At 40.7% G+C, this 20559-nt stretch overlaps 1 protein-coding gene across 1 annotated transcript in view; it reads left to right on the plus strand.

Annotated features, from left to right (window-relative positions):
- VPS13B (vacuolar protein sorting 13 homolog B) overlaps positions 1-20559 on the plus strand; it is a 553219-nt gene that overhangs the window by 385190 nt on the left and 147470 nt on the right. Inside the window, exons 34-35 of the mRNA XM_054984385.1 lie at positions 6855-7557; positions 14144-14281. Of these exons, the coding sequence (XP_054840360.1) occupies positions 6855-7557; positions 14144-14281 (841 nt within the window). The remainder of the gene's footprint in view (positions 1-6854; positions 7558-14143; positions 14282-20559) is intronic.

The raw sequence follows: 20559 nt of genomic DNA on the forward strand, positions 1-20559 counted from the left end.
TCAGGGACTCTCTGCTCAGAGATATGGAACATCATGTGTCCAGGCCAGACCTCTTACTTGGAGAGATGCGTTGCTTGCTGGGAGCCAGAATTCAGGATATTACAGACCGACTGCCGGAATTGATCAGACTGACTGATCAGTACCTGTTTGTGCTAGTTCACGTGGGAACGAATGACACGGCTGCAAATACCATCACAAGAATTGTGAAGCTCTTGGAAGTCAGTTGAAGACAGTGGGTGCACAGGTGGTATTCTTCCTGTCGAAGAGGAATGCAAAGGGAGCAGACCATACTCGAGGTGAATCGTTGGCTGAGGTTGTGGTGCCAGCAGGAGCGCTTTGGGTTCTGGGACCACAGGATAAGTTTCCTTAGAGAAGGCCTTCTAGCACATGATGGGCTTCACCTCTCAAGGTCAGGGAAGAAAATGTTTGGAAAGAACCTGGAGAGCTTCATCAGGAGAGCTTTAAACTGATGCCGCAAGGGGAAGGGGATGATCAACAAGAGGATTTCAATGAAGAAGTGATAACAGTGGGGGTCCACTTGAGTAGGACAGATCAAACAAAAGTACAAGGCTACAAGTGCCTATATACCAATGCCCGAAGTATGGACAATAAGAAGAACAAGCTTGAGCTTCTCTTGCAAACAGAGGGCTACGATATAGTAGGAATTACTGAGACTTGGTGGGATGATTCCCATGACTGGAATGTGGTAGTGCATGGGTACAAGTTGTTCAAGAAAAACTGGAAGGGTAGAAAAGGCAGAGTGGTATTGTATGTGAGGAGAGGGCTTGATTGTCAGCAAGTTCTGGAGAATGTAGTTGACAGCCCAGTGGAAAGTATATGGCTGGAAATAAGGGGAGGAAGGATAAAGGGTATTGTTGTTGGAGTCTGCTACAGACCACCTGACCAGGGAGAGGAAATTGATGCTGCCCTCCTTGAACAGATTGGTAGAGTATCCAGACATCAGAACCTTATAATTATGGATGACTTCAACTTCCCAGATGTGTGTTGGAAGACAAGCTCAGCAAAGCGACAAGAATCATGCAGCTTCCTGATCTGCCTGGCCGATAACTTACTTTTCCAAATGGTGGAGGAAGCTACAAGGGGCTCAGCCATACTAGACTTGATATTAACCAACAGGGAAGAATTGGTAGATGGGGTGAAGGTGGTGGGGACCTTAGGCGGAAGTGACCATGTCCTCTTTGAATTCCAGCTGCTGTGGGGGGCCAAGGAAGTTCATAGCCAGAGTCATAGGTTAGATTTTTGTAGGGCAGACTTCAATGAACTCAGAGGCTTGATGAGAGTCATTCCATCAGGGAATGTGCTGGAAGGGAAAGGAGCGAGTGAACGGTGGGCTCTTCTCAAACATGAGATTTGCAAGCTCAAGCCCTCACTATTCCAGCAAGATGGAAACATGGTAAGGGCTCCAAGAAGCCAATGTAGATGAACAGAGAGCTCCAGAATAAACTAAGGGAGAAAAAGGAAATGTTCAGGAAATGGAGAGAAGGAAAGACCTCTAAAGAGGAATATATGAGGGTTACTAGGTACTGCAGATCAGCCATCAGAGAAGCCAAAGCTCAGTATGAGCTGGGTCTGGCCAGAGGGGCTCGCTACAATAAGAAAAACTTCTACAAGTATGTGAGAAGCAAATGCAAGGTAAAAGAGACAATTGGACCGCTGTTGGAAGTGGAAGGGGAAACTCTGATGGAGGACAGAGAAAAAGCAGACAGGCTTAATGACTTTTTTGCCTCTGTTTTCTCCCTGAAGAACTTGAGCCCATCTAGAGATGGTAGTAGACATGACAGGACACCTGGGGGGCTAGTTGACATTGACAGAGAGGTTGTAGAGAGGCACCTGGCTGCACTGGATGAATACAAATCCCCTGAGCCGGATAGTGTGCACCCAAGAGTGCTCAAAGAACTTTCTAGAGAACTTGCAGAGCCTCTGTCTATCATCCTCAAGGCCTTCTGGATACTGGGGATGTGCCGCAGGATTGGAGAAGAGCGAATGTTATCCCAATCTTTAAGAAAGGGAAGAAGGATGACCTGGAAAACTACAGGCTGGTCAATCTGACTTCTGTTGCTGGGAAGATATTAGAGCAGATTTTAAAGGGATCAATCTGTAAGCATCTGAAGGACCACTTACTGATCCGGGGAAATCAACATGGTTTTGTCCCCAACAGATCTTGTCAGACCAACCTGGTTTCCTTCTTTGATTGAGTGATGAGCTTACTGAATTGTGAGAACTCTGTCGACATGATTTCAGTAAAGCTTTTGATAAGGTTCCCCATGACATTCTAATGGGTTCCCCATGACATTCCCCATGTCATTCTAATGGGTAATCTGGAAGACTGTGGACTGGCCTATAGGACAGTTTAGTGGATAAGGAACTGATTAGAAGACTGCACCCAAACAGTAGTGGTCAATGGCGTTTCATCAGATTGGGGGGAGGTGTCGAGTGGGGTGCCACAGGGCTTGGTTTTGGGCCCGGTACTTTTCAATATTTTTATCAATGATCTGGATGAAGGGGTAAACAGGCTACTCATTAAATTTGCGGATGATACCAAACTGGGAGGAGTGGCAAACACCCAAGAAGATAGAGTTAAAATTCAACAAGACCTGAATACTCTAGAGAAACGGGCGGTTGTGAACAGGATGCAATTCAACATAGATAAGTGCACAGTATTACATCTGGGTCACAAAAATGTGAAGCACAAATACAGGATGGGGGATACACTTTGGGGAGTAGTGTATGCAAAAGAGATCTTGGAGTAAGAGTGGACTGTAAACTAAATATGAGCAGTCAGTGTGATGTGGTGGCAAAAAAGGCAAACTCAGTCTTGGGTTGTATCAAAAGGGCCATTGCATACAAATCACAGGAGGTCGTAGTCCCTCTCTATACTGCCTTGGTCAGGCCACACCTGGGGTACACTGTGCAGTTCTGGAGGCCTCACTTCAAAAAGCATGTGGACAAAATTGAGAGGGTGCAGAAGAGAGCGACGAGAATTATCAGGGGTCTGGAGACTGAGCCCTACGAGGAAAGGCTGAGGGCCTTGGGAATGTTCAGTTTGGAGAAAAGGAGATTGAGGGGGGACATGATTGCTCTCTTTAAATATTTGAAAGGTTGTCATTTGGAGGAGGGCAAGGAGCTGTTCCAGTTGGCAGCAGAGGATAGAACTCGAAGCAACGGGCTTAAATTACACACAGAAAGGTACCAAGTGGGTATTAGGAAAAACTTTTTCACAGTCAGAGTAGTTCAAAGGTGGAATCAGCTGCCTAGGGAGGTGGTGAGCTCCCCTTCACTGGCAGTTTTCAAGAAGAGGCTGGATGAATATTTGTCAGGGATGCTTTAGGCTGATCCTGCATTGGGCAGGGGGTTGGACTAGAAGGTCTGTATGACCCCTTCCAACTACTGGAGAACCTGCAAGTACTTGCAGGAGATACTTTACTTTTCTCTATATCCCCTTCCCCTCACTATTCCCTCCTCCTGGCAACCTCCATGTGCTCACCTTTCCCTATGTCCTTCTCTCCATCAAACCACCAAATAACTTATCTTTTATCTGGCCCCCATCTTCATTTATATTTCTTAATTTACTTCATTTATATACTGCCTTGCTCTACAGCTGTGGATAGCAAGAGAAAGGGCAGCGGCTGAGTGGTGGCACTATCCCATACAGCAGGAAGGGAGAGGCAAGTGGGGCAAGCTCTCACACATACACAACCTTTCCCATTTGCCTTTTAGGTATGTTTGGGTAAGGAAAGGAAGAAGAGGGGGGAGGACTGGGTAACTTCACAGTCTCCTTCAAAATTCATGCCATATTGAAATCTTTTTATTGACACAGCATAGGGGTAGTTGCAAAAATATGTGAAACATTCCAATTGGAAAATGTCAAAACCAGAAAAACAGAAGTCATCCTTACAATGTTTGTGTTTGGGAGTTCCTTAGTAATGGCTATGCTTCAGTAAATTTATTCTTCTAAGAAAATATTGTATTATTCCCTTTGACTCATGGAAAACCACATTATGGGTAGATTCCAAGGGTAAAAAGATATTTTTCTTAAAATACATACTTGATGCCCAACAATTACTAAGTGTATAGTCCCTTCCATAACTCTTGTCCTGTTGGAAGAGGATGGCATTGGTTCTGCCCCATGGCTAGCTTCTCTGAAGTTCTGCTTTTACACACCCATTGAGCATGTACATTTGTACATTGTAGGAGGATGTGATACAATTTCGCCTTGCCTTGCATTGTCAGGGAAGAAAAACAAGGGAATAGTCAGTAACTGAAACTGACCATGCACGTGTGCATGCACACAAAAATTGTGTATGTGGGGGGATATTATGGGAGGGTTGGCCTTCTTTGTACCCTTTAATTGGTTATCAGAATGTGTCAGGATATAGATAAATAGCATGACAGAATACTTGAATAACTGGGTAATTAATTAATTCTGTCCAGTCTTTTTTTTTTTTAATTTTAACAATGTAATCCTGATCAAAGATACACTCGTCTAAGCCCATTTACTTCATAGGATTTAGAAAGGTGCAACTGCTCAAAATTGCGCTACAAGTTTCAGATTTGTGGAATAAAATTCCTAAGAAGATTGTACATTTGTCTCTTTCTAAGACCACTTCCAAAGGTTGACAATGTTATATGAATAGTACAAACAAGGTTCCTCTCAAAAATCTCAATCGGGCTATTTTATTTTCACTCCAAACCTGAGAACACAGTCAGGGCCAGCGTGCCCATAGAGGCCAGGTGGGCGGTGGCCTCATGCGCGAGGGCACTGGAGAGGTGCCGGAGGAGGTGTTGGGGGCGGAGGCACACGCCGCGGAGCTGGCATGGCTGGCCCACAGCTGCTGTAGCCAGCCAGCCCCGTGCCACTGCTGCCGCCGCCGCACAATTCAGCCAGGTGCAGCAACCACAAGCTGCTGCCGGGGCGGCGTGCGGAGTGCGGAACAGCCTCCGCCCACCACCCCAGCCATCCGCTGGCGAATGCCCCCGGCTTGCGCTGCGCGATGACGTCATCACGTGATGATGTCATCGTGCAGTCCGTGGGCGCACGCGCGGGGGGGGGGTTGCCACAGGCGCCAGAAACCCTGGCGCCGGCAGTGACCACAGTATATTTAAATATTTGTTTTGATAGTTAAAAAATGTGGAGAACGTGTGTTTCAAATCCAGTAATATACAATGTTTATGGGTTCTTTTAAAATCTTAAATTGCCTGGTACCAGAGTATTGAAAGGACTCCCATATGCATCTCCCTGCCGTTTTAGATCATCTTCAGAGATCCTGGTCTGTATGCTTCCACCTACAGTTCAGGACCTCTAAATAACACTTTTAACTGTGGTGCCTCAACTTTGCAATACCCATCCCACAGTTATTTCCTTAATCCTCAATCTTCATGGGCTGTTGGAGCCATATGAAAATATTTTTTTATTTTCCTAGGCTTTTTCATGCTGTTTTAAGATACTATTAAAATAATATCTTTTCTTCTGGTCTTTTTGTTGCTGTTTTATTGTTTTAATTAAATAAGATTAGATGCTGCTCCAGAACCCTGTGTGCAGACAGTATGGGGATAAATATTTTAATTAAATAAAAATGTTTACATTTTGCTGGTGGTGTCTAAATAGATTTTTTCCTCCTGTAAACATTTACAGTTATTCGAATAAAACTATAATGTTACCAGATGTTTATTTTGAAAGTTTCCTCTTCATTACAGAAAATCTGAGCTTAACACACACACACACATTGGCTCAGACATCTATTGCAGCATCTCTGTTAGATTTCATGGAATGGATGGTTGAAAATGTAATCTGAAATTATTAAAATCTATGTGAGTTTTGCCTTTAATTTAAATAGACTGTGGATCCCTAAATCTGTGTGGTGCTGCTATTTGGAATTTTTTAAAGAACCCAGGAATATTACAGCACATTCCTAAACAGTTATACCTTTCTAACTCCTTTGAAGTCAAAGTGCTTAGAAGGATGTAGCTTGGTTTAGGATTGCACTGTTAGGTTATTAACTGTTACAGTTTAGAATCCAGTCTCTAGCATTTGGCTTTGTGGACAATCAATCATACATTAAAGATACAAACTTCATGTGCTGTAACTGGTAAATGAAGACAAATTAAGTGTATAAGCCCATTTAAACAAATTTGTTTCAGGGTGCCTTAAATGGTCTTGCTTATTTAACTACTGGTAACGAACAGTTTTAATCAATAAGTGCAATGTTAATCAGTAGAACCAATAGCTAAGGACACATTTGTTTATCATTTGAGACTATTTATAGTTCCTGTAATTCAAACTAGAGATTAAATAAGAAAATTATCAAAGGTGGTTTCCCACCCCCTGCCCTTCAAACAGTAAGTGGCAGCTTTTTAAAACTGCAAGCTACCTCACACATCTCAAAAAAGCATCTATGTTGAGATTTTGTTGATTTGTACATGTATTCATATGGACATTTATTTAAATGTAATTCATCAATTAAACTTTTTAAATTTGTTTCTAGCCTTAATATGTTAATTTTAGCTTTATTATTTTCTAAATAGTCTGTATCATCTGTTGTTGTAGTAGAAAAAATATTGTGAATGCAGGAGACATTCCCTGAATTTGGAATCCCAGCCACATCATTCTCTAACATGTCATTAAATGTGGGTCATTATTTCTATGGAAGAGAAACCTGCTGAGCTTTCATGAGTGATTCCTACTTGAAAAGTTAACTTGGCTAGGAAACATATTTTTCTCTGTTTTGGCCTGTTTTTTATATAAGCGGCTTGCATCACAGTATTACAAATATTGGGGATGAAGCTATTTTAATTTATAAATATAAACATAAATATATTTTCATTTTCCTTTGCAGGTTACCAAACAGGAACAGAAAAAAATGGATACATCTGAGGGAGGTATAGCTGAAACATCTTCACGTTACAGTGGTGCCCAGGACAGTGGTATTGGCAGTGACAGTGTTAAAATCCGAATAGTTCAAATAGAACAACACAGTGGTACCAGCCACCACCGCATTGCCCGTCCTTCCCGGCAGTCTTCAATTGTGAAGAACCTGAACTTTATTCCCTTTGACATTTTTATTACAGCCAGCCGAATCTCTTTTATGACATACTCATGTACCGCGTTAGCTAAATCAAAATCACTGGAGGATCAGAAGGATGGTGAAAAAATAAGCAAAAGTTCATTAAAACTTTCAGAAACAGACTCAGGCATGGATAATAATTGCAAAAATCCCATTGGAGTAGGCATTTCATCAGTAACAGCAGATGATCTCCTGAACAGTAATAGTTCATTAACCTCTGCTAAAAAGGCAGGAGTTCTGTCACTGGAAAGTCTCCATGCTTCTACAAGATCATCTGCTAGGCAAGCCCTGGGTATAACTATCGTTCGGCAGCCTGGTCGCAGAGGAACCAGTGACCTGCAACTAGAGCCATTTTTGCACCTTGTTGTATCCCAACCTTCTTTGATCTTAAGCTGTCATCATAGAAAACAAAGAGTGGAAGTATCTGTATTTGATGCTGTCCTCAAAGGTGTAGCATCAGACTACAAATGTACAGGTAAGGTTGTTTAACATCCTTGATATGATACAATCATTCTTCCAATCAAAGATGACCCAAATTATTAATCCTTACTTTCTCATTTCAGAAAGAAAAAACACGATTTCAATATAATGAACATGTAGAATTTTCCTTTTTATTGATTTCTCTCTACTCTCTCCACCGAAACTAACACATGCATTAGGACTTTTTTACATTTTAAAGATCTAGACTGTTCTGCTTTGTACAGTGAAATGCAGTGATATGCTGCTGTTATTCCCAAGGCATATATCTATTAAGGGATTGTCATGCTTTGACCGGAGCATAGCTGCACAGGGCATCTGTGTGCCTGAACTGCGGTCCTTGGCTGTGGACAGGGACTGCCCAGGTCTCCACTCTGTGGAAGGAGGGGAGGTATACATCACCCTTGCTCCCTCTCTACCACTCGTGCACCTGCTCAACCTGTCAGGGTCCCTGCGGCATCTTCCTACTTCTAGCCTTCCATGGCTTCCTCCCTCCTTGCCTCCTCCTTGCTTGCTCTTCCTTCTCTCCATCTCTCTAGCTCTTCCTTCTTCCATCCTCTCACTCTCCTAACCTCTTCCTCAGTCCTTCACAACCCACCCCGCCCTGTGGGTGGACTTCCCTTATTTCCCTTCACCCATTCCTTGCTCCACTTGCCAGCCACTCCCCCAGCACCCTAGCCACGGCCTTGGGTGTCCTAGACAGCCACACCTGTGGTTGCTTTGCTGGCTGCCTTGGCTTTCCCTGCTAAGATGCCTCAGGCAGCCCCACCTGTGGCTGCTTTGCTTTCAGCTCCACCTTGTTCTGGCTGATTCCTTCTAGCCTGCCTGCAGGCTGGGGCGTGGCCCTGTGCTGCCCTTCCTCTACTGCAGGTAAGGCTGCAGACTGTCATGCTGCTGGCTGGCTGTCCCTGCTTCCTGGGCTTTCTCCCTTTGGTTTGATCCCCTCCTGGTTGTCCTCACTCTCCCTGCCTGGGTTCCCAGCGGACGGTGGGGCTAGCTGGCTTCCACCTGGCCCATCAAGCCCTCTGAGGCTTGGGTGCTTCTTTAACTTCCTCTGTTGCTGGCAAGTTTGGGAGCTGGTCTGTCGGGGCAGCAGAGTAGCTGCCTCCCAGCTGTCCCCCGCCTATTCCTCTTGGCAAGTCCGAGGGCTGAGCCTCTGACCCCGGACAGGGATAATGTTGTTTAGAGGCGCTCACAACAACTACATTAAAAAAATTTGACACACATGATAGCTTTTGAGTTGCCTACTCAAATCAAATATAAATATTTCAATTTTTTCTCTTGCTGGCATCCCTAAGAAGAAGCAAAAAGACCAAATCTAGGGGATGTACAATCAGCTGAGGATAATAGAGTCCCCTCTACAAAATTAACCAGTCAACTAGAAGTTATTCAAATTCAAGGTGCATGAAATTCATAAATCACATCTAGTTTATATAATTCATAAATATACGATTCATAAATAAGTGTGCAATATTCATACAGCCTCTGACAGATACAGTAACCAACCACTCTTGTCTGAAAATATATACAGTCAATGAACAGTCAATAAAGTACAGAAAGTGCAAAATCGACGGCAGGTGGTGTTGTGTCCTTCAGCCAGCGTCTGCTCCCAGACGTCCTTGCCCTACGGACAATCAGCCATTTCCGTTTCACACGCGCTGTCTTCACACTGTGCTTCCTCAGGGGCACACAATTTATCTGCTGGTTCCCACCATTTTCTCATGCATTGCAATTTCACAGGTGCTTCATCAATGTCGGCGTCATATGAAACTGCCATATACCTGGTCAGACCATTGGCGGTCCTAACTAGAGATGGGCACGAATCGAATTACAACCCCAAAAAAACGCACAAACCAAACCAGTTCGTGGTTCACGAACCAGTGGTTCATGGAAGTTTGTTTCCATGAACTTCCACGAACTGGTCTACTGGTTCGTTTGGGTCATAAAGGGGCAGTTTAAATGGCCATTTTCCCAGGGAAATGGCCATATAAACTTTTCCTGAGGCTTGCAAGCGGCAGGTCCCTTTAAACTATCAGCTGGCAGGCGGTGAGGGGGGATCCCCCCCTGCCGCCTGCCAGCTGATAGTTTAAAGGGACCTGCCGCTTGCAAGGCAGGAAAGGGCCCTTTTAACTGTCAAATGCCCCTTTCCCTGCCACTGTTAAGCGGCTGGAAAGGGGCATTTAAACCCTACGAACCATGAACTGGTTCATAAACTTACCCCAGTTCGTGCCAGTTCATGGTTCCTGGTTTGTGAAAACCCACGAACCTCATGGTTCGTTTTTTTTTTGTGGTTCATGCCCATCTCTAGTCCTAACTTAGTGCTTTATGTGTCAATAGCTCTCCAGAGTTTTAGACAAAGAAAAGTCTTTTGCAACACTTCAACTAAATATCTTGGAGATTGAACATTGAACTATCTGATTTATATATAATTTGCCTGATCTTCTCCCCCCCCCCATTGATAACTTTAAAAAAAACCTCACATGGTTAATTATATAAACATTTTTAGCAAAAAGAATGATAAAACAATATTTGAAGCTGTTGTGAGAACAAATTCCACCTATAATAGGAGAAATACTGACAAGAACTGATTTAATGTACTCAAGGTCTTGGAAACATCCAGGAATTTAAAAAAGAAATCATTCTCCCTTCTGCCAGTGCCCTTTGAGCAGCAAACCTCCTACTGCAATTCACAAACTGCTTTGGAAATTCCTTTCAGTCTCAGATTTAGTTTTGCCAGGTGACATGTGAGGCCATCATTGGTGAATCCAGTTGGTTTCTTTGGATTCTAGCCACAGCCTGCATTAAGTTAATAACTGATCTTCCAGAAGAAAGGCTGCCTAAGTGGGATAAAGCAGTGATAAAAAAACAAATATAAACTGACATGGCTATTAATTTTTCCTTATAAAATTCTATCAGTACATGGCTTAGTTTTATGTTGTTTTTTTCCTGATGCTAATGTATGTTTTGACTTCAAGGAAAGTTGGACCTGGTTCTTTGAGAGAAGCAATTAGCCCTTGGCTGTACTTTACTCTTGAAGTATCCTAGAAGCTGATTCAAGTACAGGGGATGGCTTTAACTACTGTAATCTAAGTGATTTGTGGACTGCCTTTATTACTGGTATTTTCAATGAGCCATGGGAGTGAATGTATGTTTACTAGTAAGTAACACTAAGGACTTACCTAGAGATGCCCAAAATTGTTACAGATATGGTTTATTCATGCAGGATTCAATTAGCAATATTCCTGCTCTTAGTTGAAGCTTATATTGTTTAACACCATAGCAGTCTGGTTTCTTATTTACTTTATACTTTATAATACTTCCAAATGTTTTATACTGTTTGTATTTGGATATTGAACATTTGTCTCGTTGGCTCAGTTCATATCTCATGCTAAAACCATGGTTTCTTTTAACTAACGTTCTGTTCTTGGGTCATTCTCTAGTCTTAGAAAATGGGTGCTACCGGATTACGTCTTCTGTGCTTTGGTGCCACAAGTGGCTAGAGATTGGTACTGCAGCTATACTACAGCTGCCACTTCATTGGGGACAAGTGACATAAGGAGCCAGTGGGGATTCCATCTTGTCCTTTGAACCTCTATATCTGGCTAGCTGCTCAGTCAAAAGAACTCACCACACTCTTACAAAGCTGTAGTTAGTGCCTGTCCCGTCTTACCTGCTTCTTGGTTTGACTGCTTACCTTCTAACCAGATTGACTGTCTGTTTACTGACTTGGCTGCTTGCCCACAGAGTGCCTGCTTTGCCTCTAGAGAGCCCTGACAGTCTCACTCCTCTATGTGCTTGGGACTGTGCTCTTGTTTGTATGCTTCTCTTGAGATGAAGCAGAACCTGGTCAATAGCCCACAATTAACTAGAGTATCTTACTCTTACTTTTTTCAGTGTTTTTTGGTTTCTTAACTCTATAAATGTGTAAACAAATCCCAGATTTAAGCAAGTTTAGGATGTTTGATCAAATAAATGTTCATGTTAAAAAGACATAATTGGTGTTTTAAGTAGCAAATATTTTTCAATTCTTTTTAAAACTTCATCTCATAAAACAAAGAATGCTAAGAAAATAAAACAAATATGCGGGTTTAAGCAAATAAACAATGATGTGGCTACAATGTGTTTTTATTGCCTTTTGGTTAGGAGAACATGTACTCAAGGTAAAACTCTTGTTCCAACAGTCATCATGAGTAATGTGAGTAATGTGGTCATCCCATTATGGTAGCATGGTAGTTTGGCAAATTATTTTTATTTTTGAGATTTGCCACTCACAGTTCAAGGCCATTTGCCTCATATTAAGATTATTTATTACCAGAAAATACAACAGTGGGAACCATGCACAACATTGATTGAATTATTTAATTCTATTTGTAACATTCATATTCAAGCCAATTTCTGCAGTGCAATTTGATGGACCATCTGCTAATACTTTGTGGAAAAGAGCTCAATCTTCCAAATAAAATGCAGGGTTCTAAAAGAAAAAAAAACCCTTCCCTCTTATGTGTGCTGAGCTGTCTAATGTAGAAGCCAGTAAGGAAGCTCCTCATATGGAGGTGTAACTCAATTGTTTTATTCTAGTGAGTTCCGTCCTGATCTATGGAAATGTTGGGATGTTAGAGGATGGCATTTCTGTTTCAGTCTCTGTGCTCTGTGACTGGTACTACCTTCCTCTGTTGTGAAAACTGTTGGTTCCATTTCTTAATCGGTTAACAACCTAGAAAGAACCTGCCCTTCACTCTAAGATTGCTAAATTTTCCTGCGAATCTTCATTGAATGGTTTTGTCAGAGACATTATATAAAATAGCTACCAATTTGCACAATTTGTTTGTGTGTTGATGTTTTGAAACCTTGGTGAGGAATGTCTTCCCTATGCAGAATCCATGCTGATACTTTTATCAGTAAAGCTTTTTCTTCAGCATGTGTAATAATTCTTGTTTTAATCATGCTTTCTGCCAATTTATCTGAGACAGACAGAATGGCAGATTTGTAATTGTATATGGCTCTTACAACCTTCTCTAGTGCTATTCCCAGCATTTCAAAATAAATTCTGATATTGGAAAATATTGTTGAAGAGGCAACTTGAAGTATTACCTTTACAGATCATGATAATTTCCAATCATGGTACTGAAGAACTTGCTATTATAGATTAAGAATGTAGAAAATTGCTTTATACTTTCCCATACTGTATTGTTTTGTAATTACCATAGAGATGCAGTAATCTAAGTAAGAAAAAATTGAAGAGAGAAAATATTGTAATGTATATAGCACACAGCCCACATGTTACTGTGAGATCGGTTCTTGAAAATTGATCAAATAAAAAAAAATCTCAGAAGAATTTGCTAACTTTTAATCTTTTTCCATAAAGAACTAAAGTCACAATCAATTGGTTTCAATAAGTTCTTTGAAACTGCATAAGGGTCCGTATATGCCAGGTTTTATATGAATCATGTGATTAGGTTAAGAAAGACATTCCAAGGCAGACTTTATGTGCCCATTTCACACCACACCACCATATGCTGACTGTAAGCTAAAGTATGAACCTGCCGTTTTTGAAAAGAAAACAGCCAGTCAGGTTTAAGGTGAATAATGCAGTTGGTAACACAGTGAAATTATCTGAATGTTGGGAAGGATATTGTTTGTAAACATCACTATAGGATTAAGGGTCATGGTGGTAATGCATTTGATGATCATCAACCCAGAAGAAAATAATCATATAGCTGAAAATGAGGCTGTTTAATTTAAAAAATACATATTTTGAATGCTTAAGGACTACAGCTATGAGAGAGAGAGAGAGAGAGAGAGAGAGAGAGAGAGAGATTATAACAAAGGCTGTGGACTTCCAAACATTAAAAAAAGTTTTATGCAGTGATGATGTCTCATATACATTGTCCAGGACATAAAGAAAGACACAGAACTGAGAAGTACCAAATGTGAACTTTTAGTCACGATTGGGAATATCAAGGATTGAGCAAAGGGGTTTCATTAAAGAGGGCCAAGAGGAAAAGCTACTGAAGTTAACTTCAAAAGCCTAGCAGTAAAAAGTGATTGCGATGTCAGTGAAAATGCAAACTGTATCAAATAACCCATAAGTAGAACCACTCTATTGCATCTCCAAGCATGTGGTTTTCTGATCTTTAAGACTTGTTTATAGTTTATTCTTTTTCTTGCATTCTCTTGTTAGCTTGCTTTTACTTTTGTGCAAATCTCTTTAAAAGAGGTCTATGAAAATTTTAATTGCAGCACTATTAGTTTCGAATTTAGATCATAGACCTGTTTTAGAAAGGGTGTATGCAATTATCAGATCATGTAAGCTAAGATTAATTGTCCATATATGGTGCCTTTATACATTTGGTAGTGATAGTATTTAGTGACTTGTAGCCATTACAAAGTATGTGTAATTACCATAATGCAAAATTTACAGTGTAAATGTACTCTGTCTCTCTGTATTTATACAAAGTAAATGGTATGTGAATATCAGTCATAAACATTTAAAAGGCTTACATGTATGCATCATATTTTTTTCTCCAGTACACTGCTAGCTGTTGCATTAATTACATGTCATAACTGGACTTTATCACCTGTAGATGCTGGAAAAACTCTCCCAGAAACTCTTGACTACTGCAAGACATGGTTACAGACAGTGGCAGGAGAAATAGATCCTAAAAGTGGCATCCCACCTCCTCTCATCACGTTCCAGATTAAAGACTTTCTCAATGGGCCAGGTAAAAAATACCATCATTAGCTATGAATACCATCATTCGCTGTAATCTTACATTTAGTTGATGACATTCCCATGGTTCTCAAAGCAAGAGGTGCTAGCATTTATTAGGGAAGGCACACACCTTTTGTCCTTATAATAGGAAAATCACTGTTCATTGGGAAAAGCTGCTGCCATTTTTCTTTTAGCTACTAGAGGTCTTATCCTTTGGACAAGGAAGTGTCAGAAACCCAGTTATCAGCTCTCCCTTCTTGTTTTCATGTACAAAACAGCAATATTATAGAGAAGTCTTTGTGATGTTGGGGAAAACCCAAAATATTTTCCTTAAATTTCAGTGACTGAGTGACATGTTTTGAGAATACCTGGCATCTCTCATACTTGAAACTCTGCAAAACTAATTAATGGTAGCTCCAAACTGGGGAATTTAATACTGATAAGTGAATTACATCTCTCCAAGAAAACTATAGCTTAAGTAATAGTAGACTAAAAGTTGAAAGTTTGACTTTTCTAACTAGTCAAAGCCTGTTCAGCTTGTGACCCAGCATATGCGGCCCGCATCTAATGCATTATGACCTGCCTTGTGTTTGACATCCCCCCTTCCTTTTGCAGTATATTTATGATTAAATTTTCTGCCCTCATGGACCCCACAGCACCTCAGTAACAGCTTTTTGAATTAAGATAGTTAACATCATTATCAGTTTGGTAACAATAACAACAGCAAGTCTCAATCATTTGCTATTGCTTTCAGAACTAACTGTAGTTTCCAAACTGCCTTTGATAGCAGCCCCACATGCATGTTAGCAAAGTATGCCATGTATGAGTTAGGCTAGGTTAATTAGCACTGTAGGCTGATAGAGGGCACTCCTGGCAAACTCAGGTGTTTATTCGTTGAAGCATTCAGAAGAAACCCCAGAGTGCTATCTGGTCTTCAAGGAGAGTTTAATCCTGTCCAGGACCTGTCAAACACTTGGATTAGCTTTACTCCTGGCTTCCATTTTGTCAAGATGAAGTTTTATATTTTTCACCCTGATCCTGTCATCCACGTTTTCCCTTTTGTCACCTTAGTAGGTTTAGGTGAAAGGGAGAGAGAACTTTTTGCCAATACAGTTCATGTCACTGTGTCCCAAATTTCTGGTTCATATCTCCCAGCGTGTACAGGTAGATGTTAGGTAGCACAGCAGAAAGGTGAAACCTTATGGAAATTTCCCTTCCCCTTAAGCGAATGGCTGTGAGCAAAAGAGAAGCTCCTCCCCCCCGCCTCAGGAACCATCTTCTGGAGCCTATCCTCCAAAAAGATGAAAGCCAATACAGCACAGTGCCTATCAAGCCCAAATTGGCTAGGCATTTCTCTTTGTGTGCCCAGTGAGTGCCATGTGTTGGGGGATTCCTATTCCACAGGGGGAAAATAATATGTGAAACTGAGTTTTGTCTCATTTTTAAAATCTAAAGTGGTGTGGAGAATAGAAACCTATATCTGACATTTCCTTTCTTAAGCCAAAGTTGAGCTGTTTTACTGCCCTCTCTAAAATACTGCGTCACAATATATTTATTTGTTGAAAAAATATTTATTTACTTTATAGCCTGCCTTTCTCACTGAGACACAAGGCAAATTACAAAAATGCAGTCAAGTAGCATGAGACAGCCAATAAATTGCAATAGGACTAGGACAGAAGCAGTGCAAAAAAGGTATCAGACAAAATATGACAAAAATGCAGAAAAATGGAACTACAAAAGTAGAAAACAGTGCAATAAGAGCAAGATAACACATATAATAGTGGTATAGACTATAACTCTATTCTCTTTATAAGAGCATCTTGCTGAATATAGTAGGTAAGACATTACTTATGAAAATCTGCAAAAAAGAATGGTGGTGAAAAGAATTGTTGATATCCCTCCTCTCCAAAGACTGAAAATGTTTAAAGTAATGTAATCCCCAAAGATACTATTTAAAACTTCAAAATACAAAATGTAAACCATAGCAACTACTTATTTTGTAATAGTTACGTTCTAAAGAAGACATTAATCATTAAATGTAAATGAACATGGGACACACACCTCCAAAGACTTGCAGGGGGGCATCTCATTTTCCCCTCCCCCATTATTTCCTCATTGAATCCCCTGAAAGCCCCCATAACCACTTCCATTTTCTTGCTTCTTCCTCTCCTTCTCATCCATCAACCAGTGTACCTTTTATGTGCTCTCCATCTTCAGCTGTACTTATTATTTATTTACTATATATACTGCCTTTCTCAACAATGGGGACTCAAAGCAGCTTACATCATTATTTTGCCTTTTATTTATCCCCCACATTTCTTCACAATGGGGATCGAAAGCACCTTCCATCATTTTCCTCTCCTGCGTTTTATCCTCACAACAACCCTGTGAAGTAGATTAGTCTGAGAGTGTGTAACTGGTCCAGGGTCAATCAGTGAGCTCTCATGGCAGTGTGGTGATCTGAACCTGGATCACCCAGATCCTAGTCTGAAACTCTTAACTGCTACACCACATTGGCTTTCATGGGGGCAGCTGCTGTTGAACAGTAGAGAGCAGTTAATTCTGGGTGAGTTGTGCAAGTCACATGGTAGCAAGTCATATGTTAGGCCTGCCTAAGATCTTTGTATCCTGCCTTTGTCACTGTATACATAACTGTGACTTAAGGCAGCTTACACAGTACTGGCCAAGCTATTTAGCAAAACTGCAATCAGAATTTTAAGAACAGAAGCAGAACAAACATAGCATCAACTCCAGCAAGCAACTTTGTATCTTATATAGGCATAATACAGCCCGCAAAAACCCATCTAAAACATCTTGGCCATCGTCACATGGGCTTTTATTTAGCGCTAAAATGGCGCTATTTCCCGGCAAACACCCACCTTATTCCAACATAGATGCAGAGGAGTTAGCCGTGTTAGTCTGTGGTAGCAAAATCAAAAAGAGTCCAGTAGCACCTTTAAGACTAACCAATTTTATTGTAGCATGCTCGGGGGTCGCACTGTAGTGATTTTCTCTCTTCTGCTTTGTGCTTGATAATCGCGCTATTTTGTGCCTCAGTGTGAATGCCTCACATCGATGTATTTCGCCTCACAACGTCCTATGCCCTCCCTTCAATCCCAGAATCCATTTCTTCCTGCGACTCCCCTTTTTAAAATTTTATTATGTCCTTATAACGCCATAACGACATAACACAATGCAAACTTTCTGCTGAAGTAAAAATGACTCAATCGCCATGGCAGAGTCTTCAGCGATGGGGATCATGTCAGACAGGGAGTTTTCTGTGGGCAAAGGGCTATTTATATAATTTCAAAGTTGGAAAAACAAAAGGGTCGTAATGTTTTGCTCTAACGGAATGTTTATATGCTGTTATTCCGTTATAGCAGAATTAAACGCCAGAATAAAAAAAGGGGGGGGGAGGAGCTGCTTCTGCGCGGTTAGAGAGAACAGAACAGAGTGCTTCGGTGTGGACAGCTGGTGGCGCGAAGAGCCATTAGGTGACCCAAAGAAACGTTACTGTGCCGATAACAGGTAGGACGCTATATGCTGTAAATTTAACGGAAGAGATGCCCGTGTGACGACAGCCCTTATCTTGGCTGTAGAACTGAGCTTCTTCCAGCAGACTGTTCTAGAGGGCTGATGTTGGTACTGTAAAATAGTGAGCCTAGGTGACTGACTGGTCAAATGAGTAGCTCTTAAAGAGAGCTTGACTAGAAGAGGACCTATGCTGGCAGATGGATTCATATTGGGAGAGACTGCACATGCACTTCTTTAGCTGGACACTTAGGGTAGTTTCAGATGATGTGGTATCAGTAACAACTCACAGTAAACAAGAATGCAACCTTCTGTGCTTTATTTGAGCTATCTGAACAAAGCCACTTGAATGTTGCCGTTTCAAATGGCTCCACCAAAATTAATGCAGAGCACTTAGATGGCAGGAGCCATTAGAAATATAAACCAAAAAGAGAATAAATAAATATGGTGATAACAAATGCTCATGATTATAATGTGTTATGCTATAAATATGTGGGCTGATGGCTCACATTAAACAATCATTACAGATTATATTGCAACAGTAAATATTCCAAAGCATGTGTGTTCATTACTGATGACTATAGAGGCAACAGAACTAAATTTGTTTTACAGGACATTTATTTAAACTCTGCAAAAGCTAGCAAAATAGAACTATTCCAATTTCTTCAAAATATCCTGAGTAAATAAATGTCAGCTATGCTGTGTGTTTAAACATTTTTCCATTTATATGTGAAATGTTAAGGAGAAATTAGTTTCAGATTTCAGTTTTGATAAGCTAAACTTGCGTATTGCTTCAATGTAATTCAAATATGCAACCATCTATCACCTGCAGCCTGAAGTGATACAATCCTGCAAAACACATTAAGTTTTATGCTAGTGTCAGTAAGAGCTTTTCAGTATTTTCCTTCTTAAATTCATATTATCTGTTGGTAATGGGTAGGTAAACACATCCATGAAGCTCCCTGAAGTCCCTTCTCAACACATACATTCATACATAATGGTAGCAGGATTTGAGTCCAGTGGCACCATAGAGAACAACAATATTTTCATGGTATGAGCTTTCGAGAGCCAAAGCTCCCTTCAGATACCAACTGTATAAGGTAGTTTCTTCCCCATAGCACGAGCCCATGACACTGGAATGTACATGTGAATATTCTAACTACATGGGAGGGGCCATTTATGTGGCTTTTTCCATCTGATTGACATCCTTCCTCAAGGCTGGTGTTAAAGAAAGACCTGCTTACATAGTGAGTATGCTTTCCCCCAACAATGTGGAATCAAGCAAGGGAAGTAGGCCTGTTTCTGTATGTGTGCATGTAGGAAGAGGGAGAGTGAAGTCGCCAGTAAATCTGAGGAAGTTTCTTCCTTTGGTTAGGAAGTCATTTCATACTAAACATACATGTATGATTCAAGTCCAGTAGCACCTTAAAAACCAACAGGTTTTCTGGTGTATACACTTTTGAGAGTCAAGCTCCCTTTGTCAGGGAGTTTAACTCTTGAAAGCTTATACCCTGGAAATCTTGTTGGCCTCTATGGTGCTACTGGACTTAAATGCACCTACCCACCTGAAACTAAAGTTATATCAACTACAATCAGCAGAAATCCATCCACTCCACAGGACCTATTTTTGTTTGAATTGTGTTAATTGACAGGTTTTAAAATTCTGGTTAGTTGAAGACTCACCATCATTTTTTCCATATTAAAGCTAATAATAATATGTATTTGATCACATATAGGATTTTTAAGTGCTGCTGGCCATCCTAAAGATGATCTTGTTATTTTATTATTTTGGTATTAATTCTAGTGCATAACTTTTCAAAGATTAAAATATCAAATGTAAGAGTTTTTAGAGTATTTTTCAATACTTATCAAAGTCTTTGTCATAATTTATTACAAAAACTGCCAGTGATTCATAAAGTATGATAGACATAATAATAATTCCTAGTTACACGTCTAAGAAGAATGCATGCTTTCTGTGCCACAATCCTCATTCTTTGTCATATTTTAAAAAGAGCTTTGTGAATGAAATTATTAAGTTGTTGAATTTTTGCCATTTGGAATGATTTTCTGTAGAACTTCTTACACAATTAGATTCAGAGATGTGATGAACTCTGTTTTATCATTCAGCAAACAGAGCTACAAAATTTTTGTTTGTCTACTTTTTTCACTTTCTCTGCTTTTATGACAAATAACACACATCCAGTCATACATAAAAAGCACTTTGTGTGTGGGGGGGGAGGAGTATCGCTTTATATCCAAAGGCAACAATTGTACCCATTAGCAAGGTCAGTGGTTTGGAGAAACCTGGAAAATAGCAGCTACCAGAAACCCACTACAATAATATCTCCAGCAGGTGATAGATTAGTTGGAACAAATTGGAACCATTGCACTTCGACGATCCTGGTTTCTTTCAAGCTGTTTTAAAATGTCGTCATTTTAATACACAATCTCAGCCCTGTGGAACAGTCCACAGCAGGTTAATTTGAATCATATGATGTGTCACTGCCCTCAGTTGACATGAGCTCCATTCCATGTGTGAAGCCATAATAAATCCATTCCCAACCGAGGCAAATTCCCTGTGAGAAGGTGAACTAATCCAGGCCTCACACTGGCATGTTAGCCCTCCATAATTGAAAGCAGGGCCACCTGTTCCCAGCACAGTTAGCCTATAGAAAGAGAATTAGCATTAGATCAGATACTTATTATATTGGAAAATCATTCATACTTTTTGCGAGTTCAGCTGTGGGCTGCTTAGCA

Source organism: Eublepharis macularius, chromosome 7 (genome assembly GCF_028583425.1).
Source record: "Eublepharis macularius isolate TG4126 chromosome 7, MPM_Emac_v1.0, whole genome shotgun sequence".
In the NCBI taxonomy this organism is placed as follows: domain Eukaryota; kingdom Metazoa; phylum Chordata; class Lepidosauria; order Squamata; family Eublepharidae; genus Eublepharis; species Eublepharis macularius.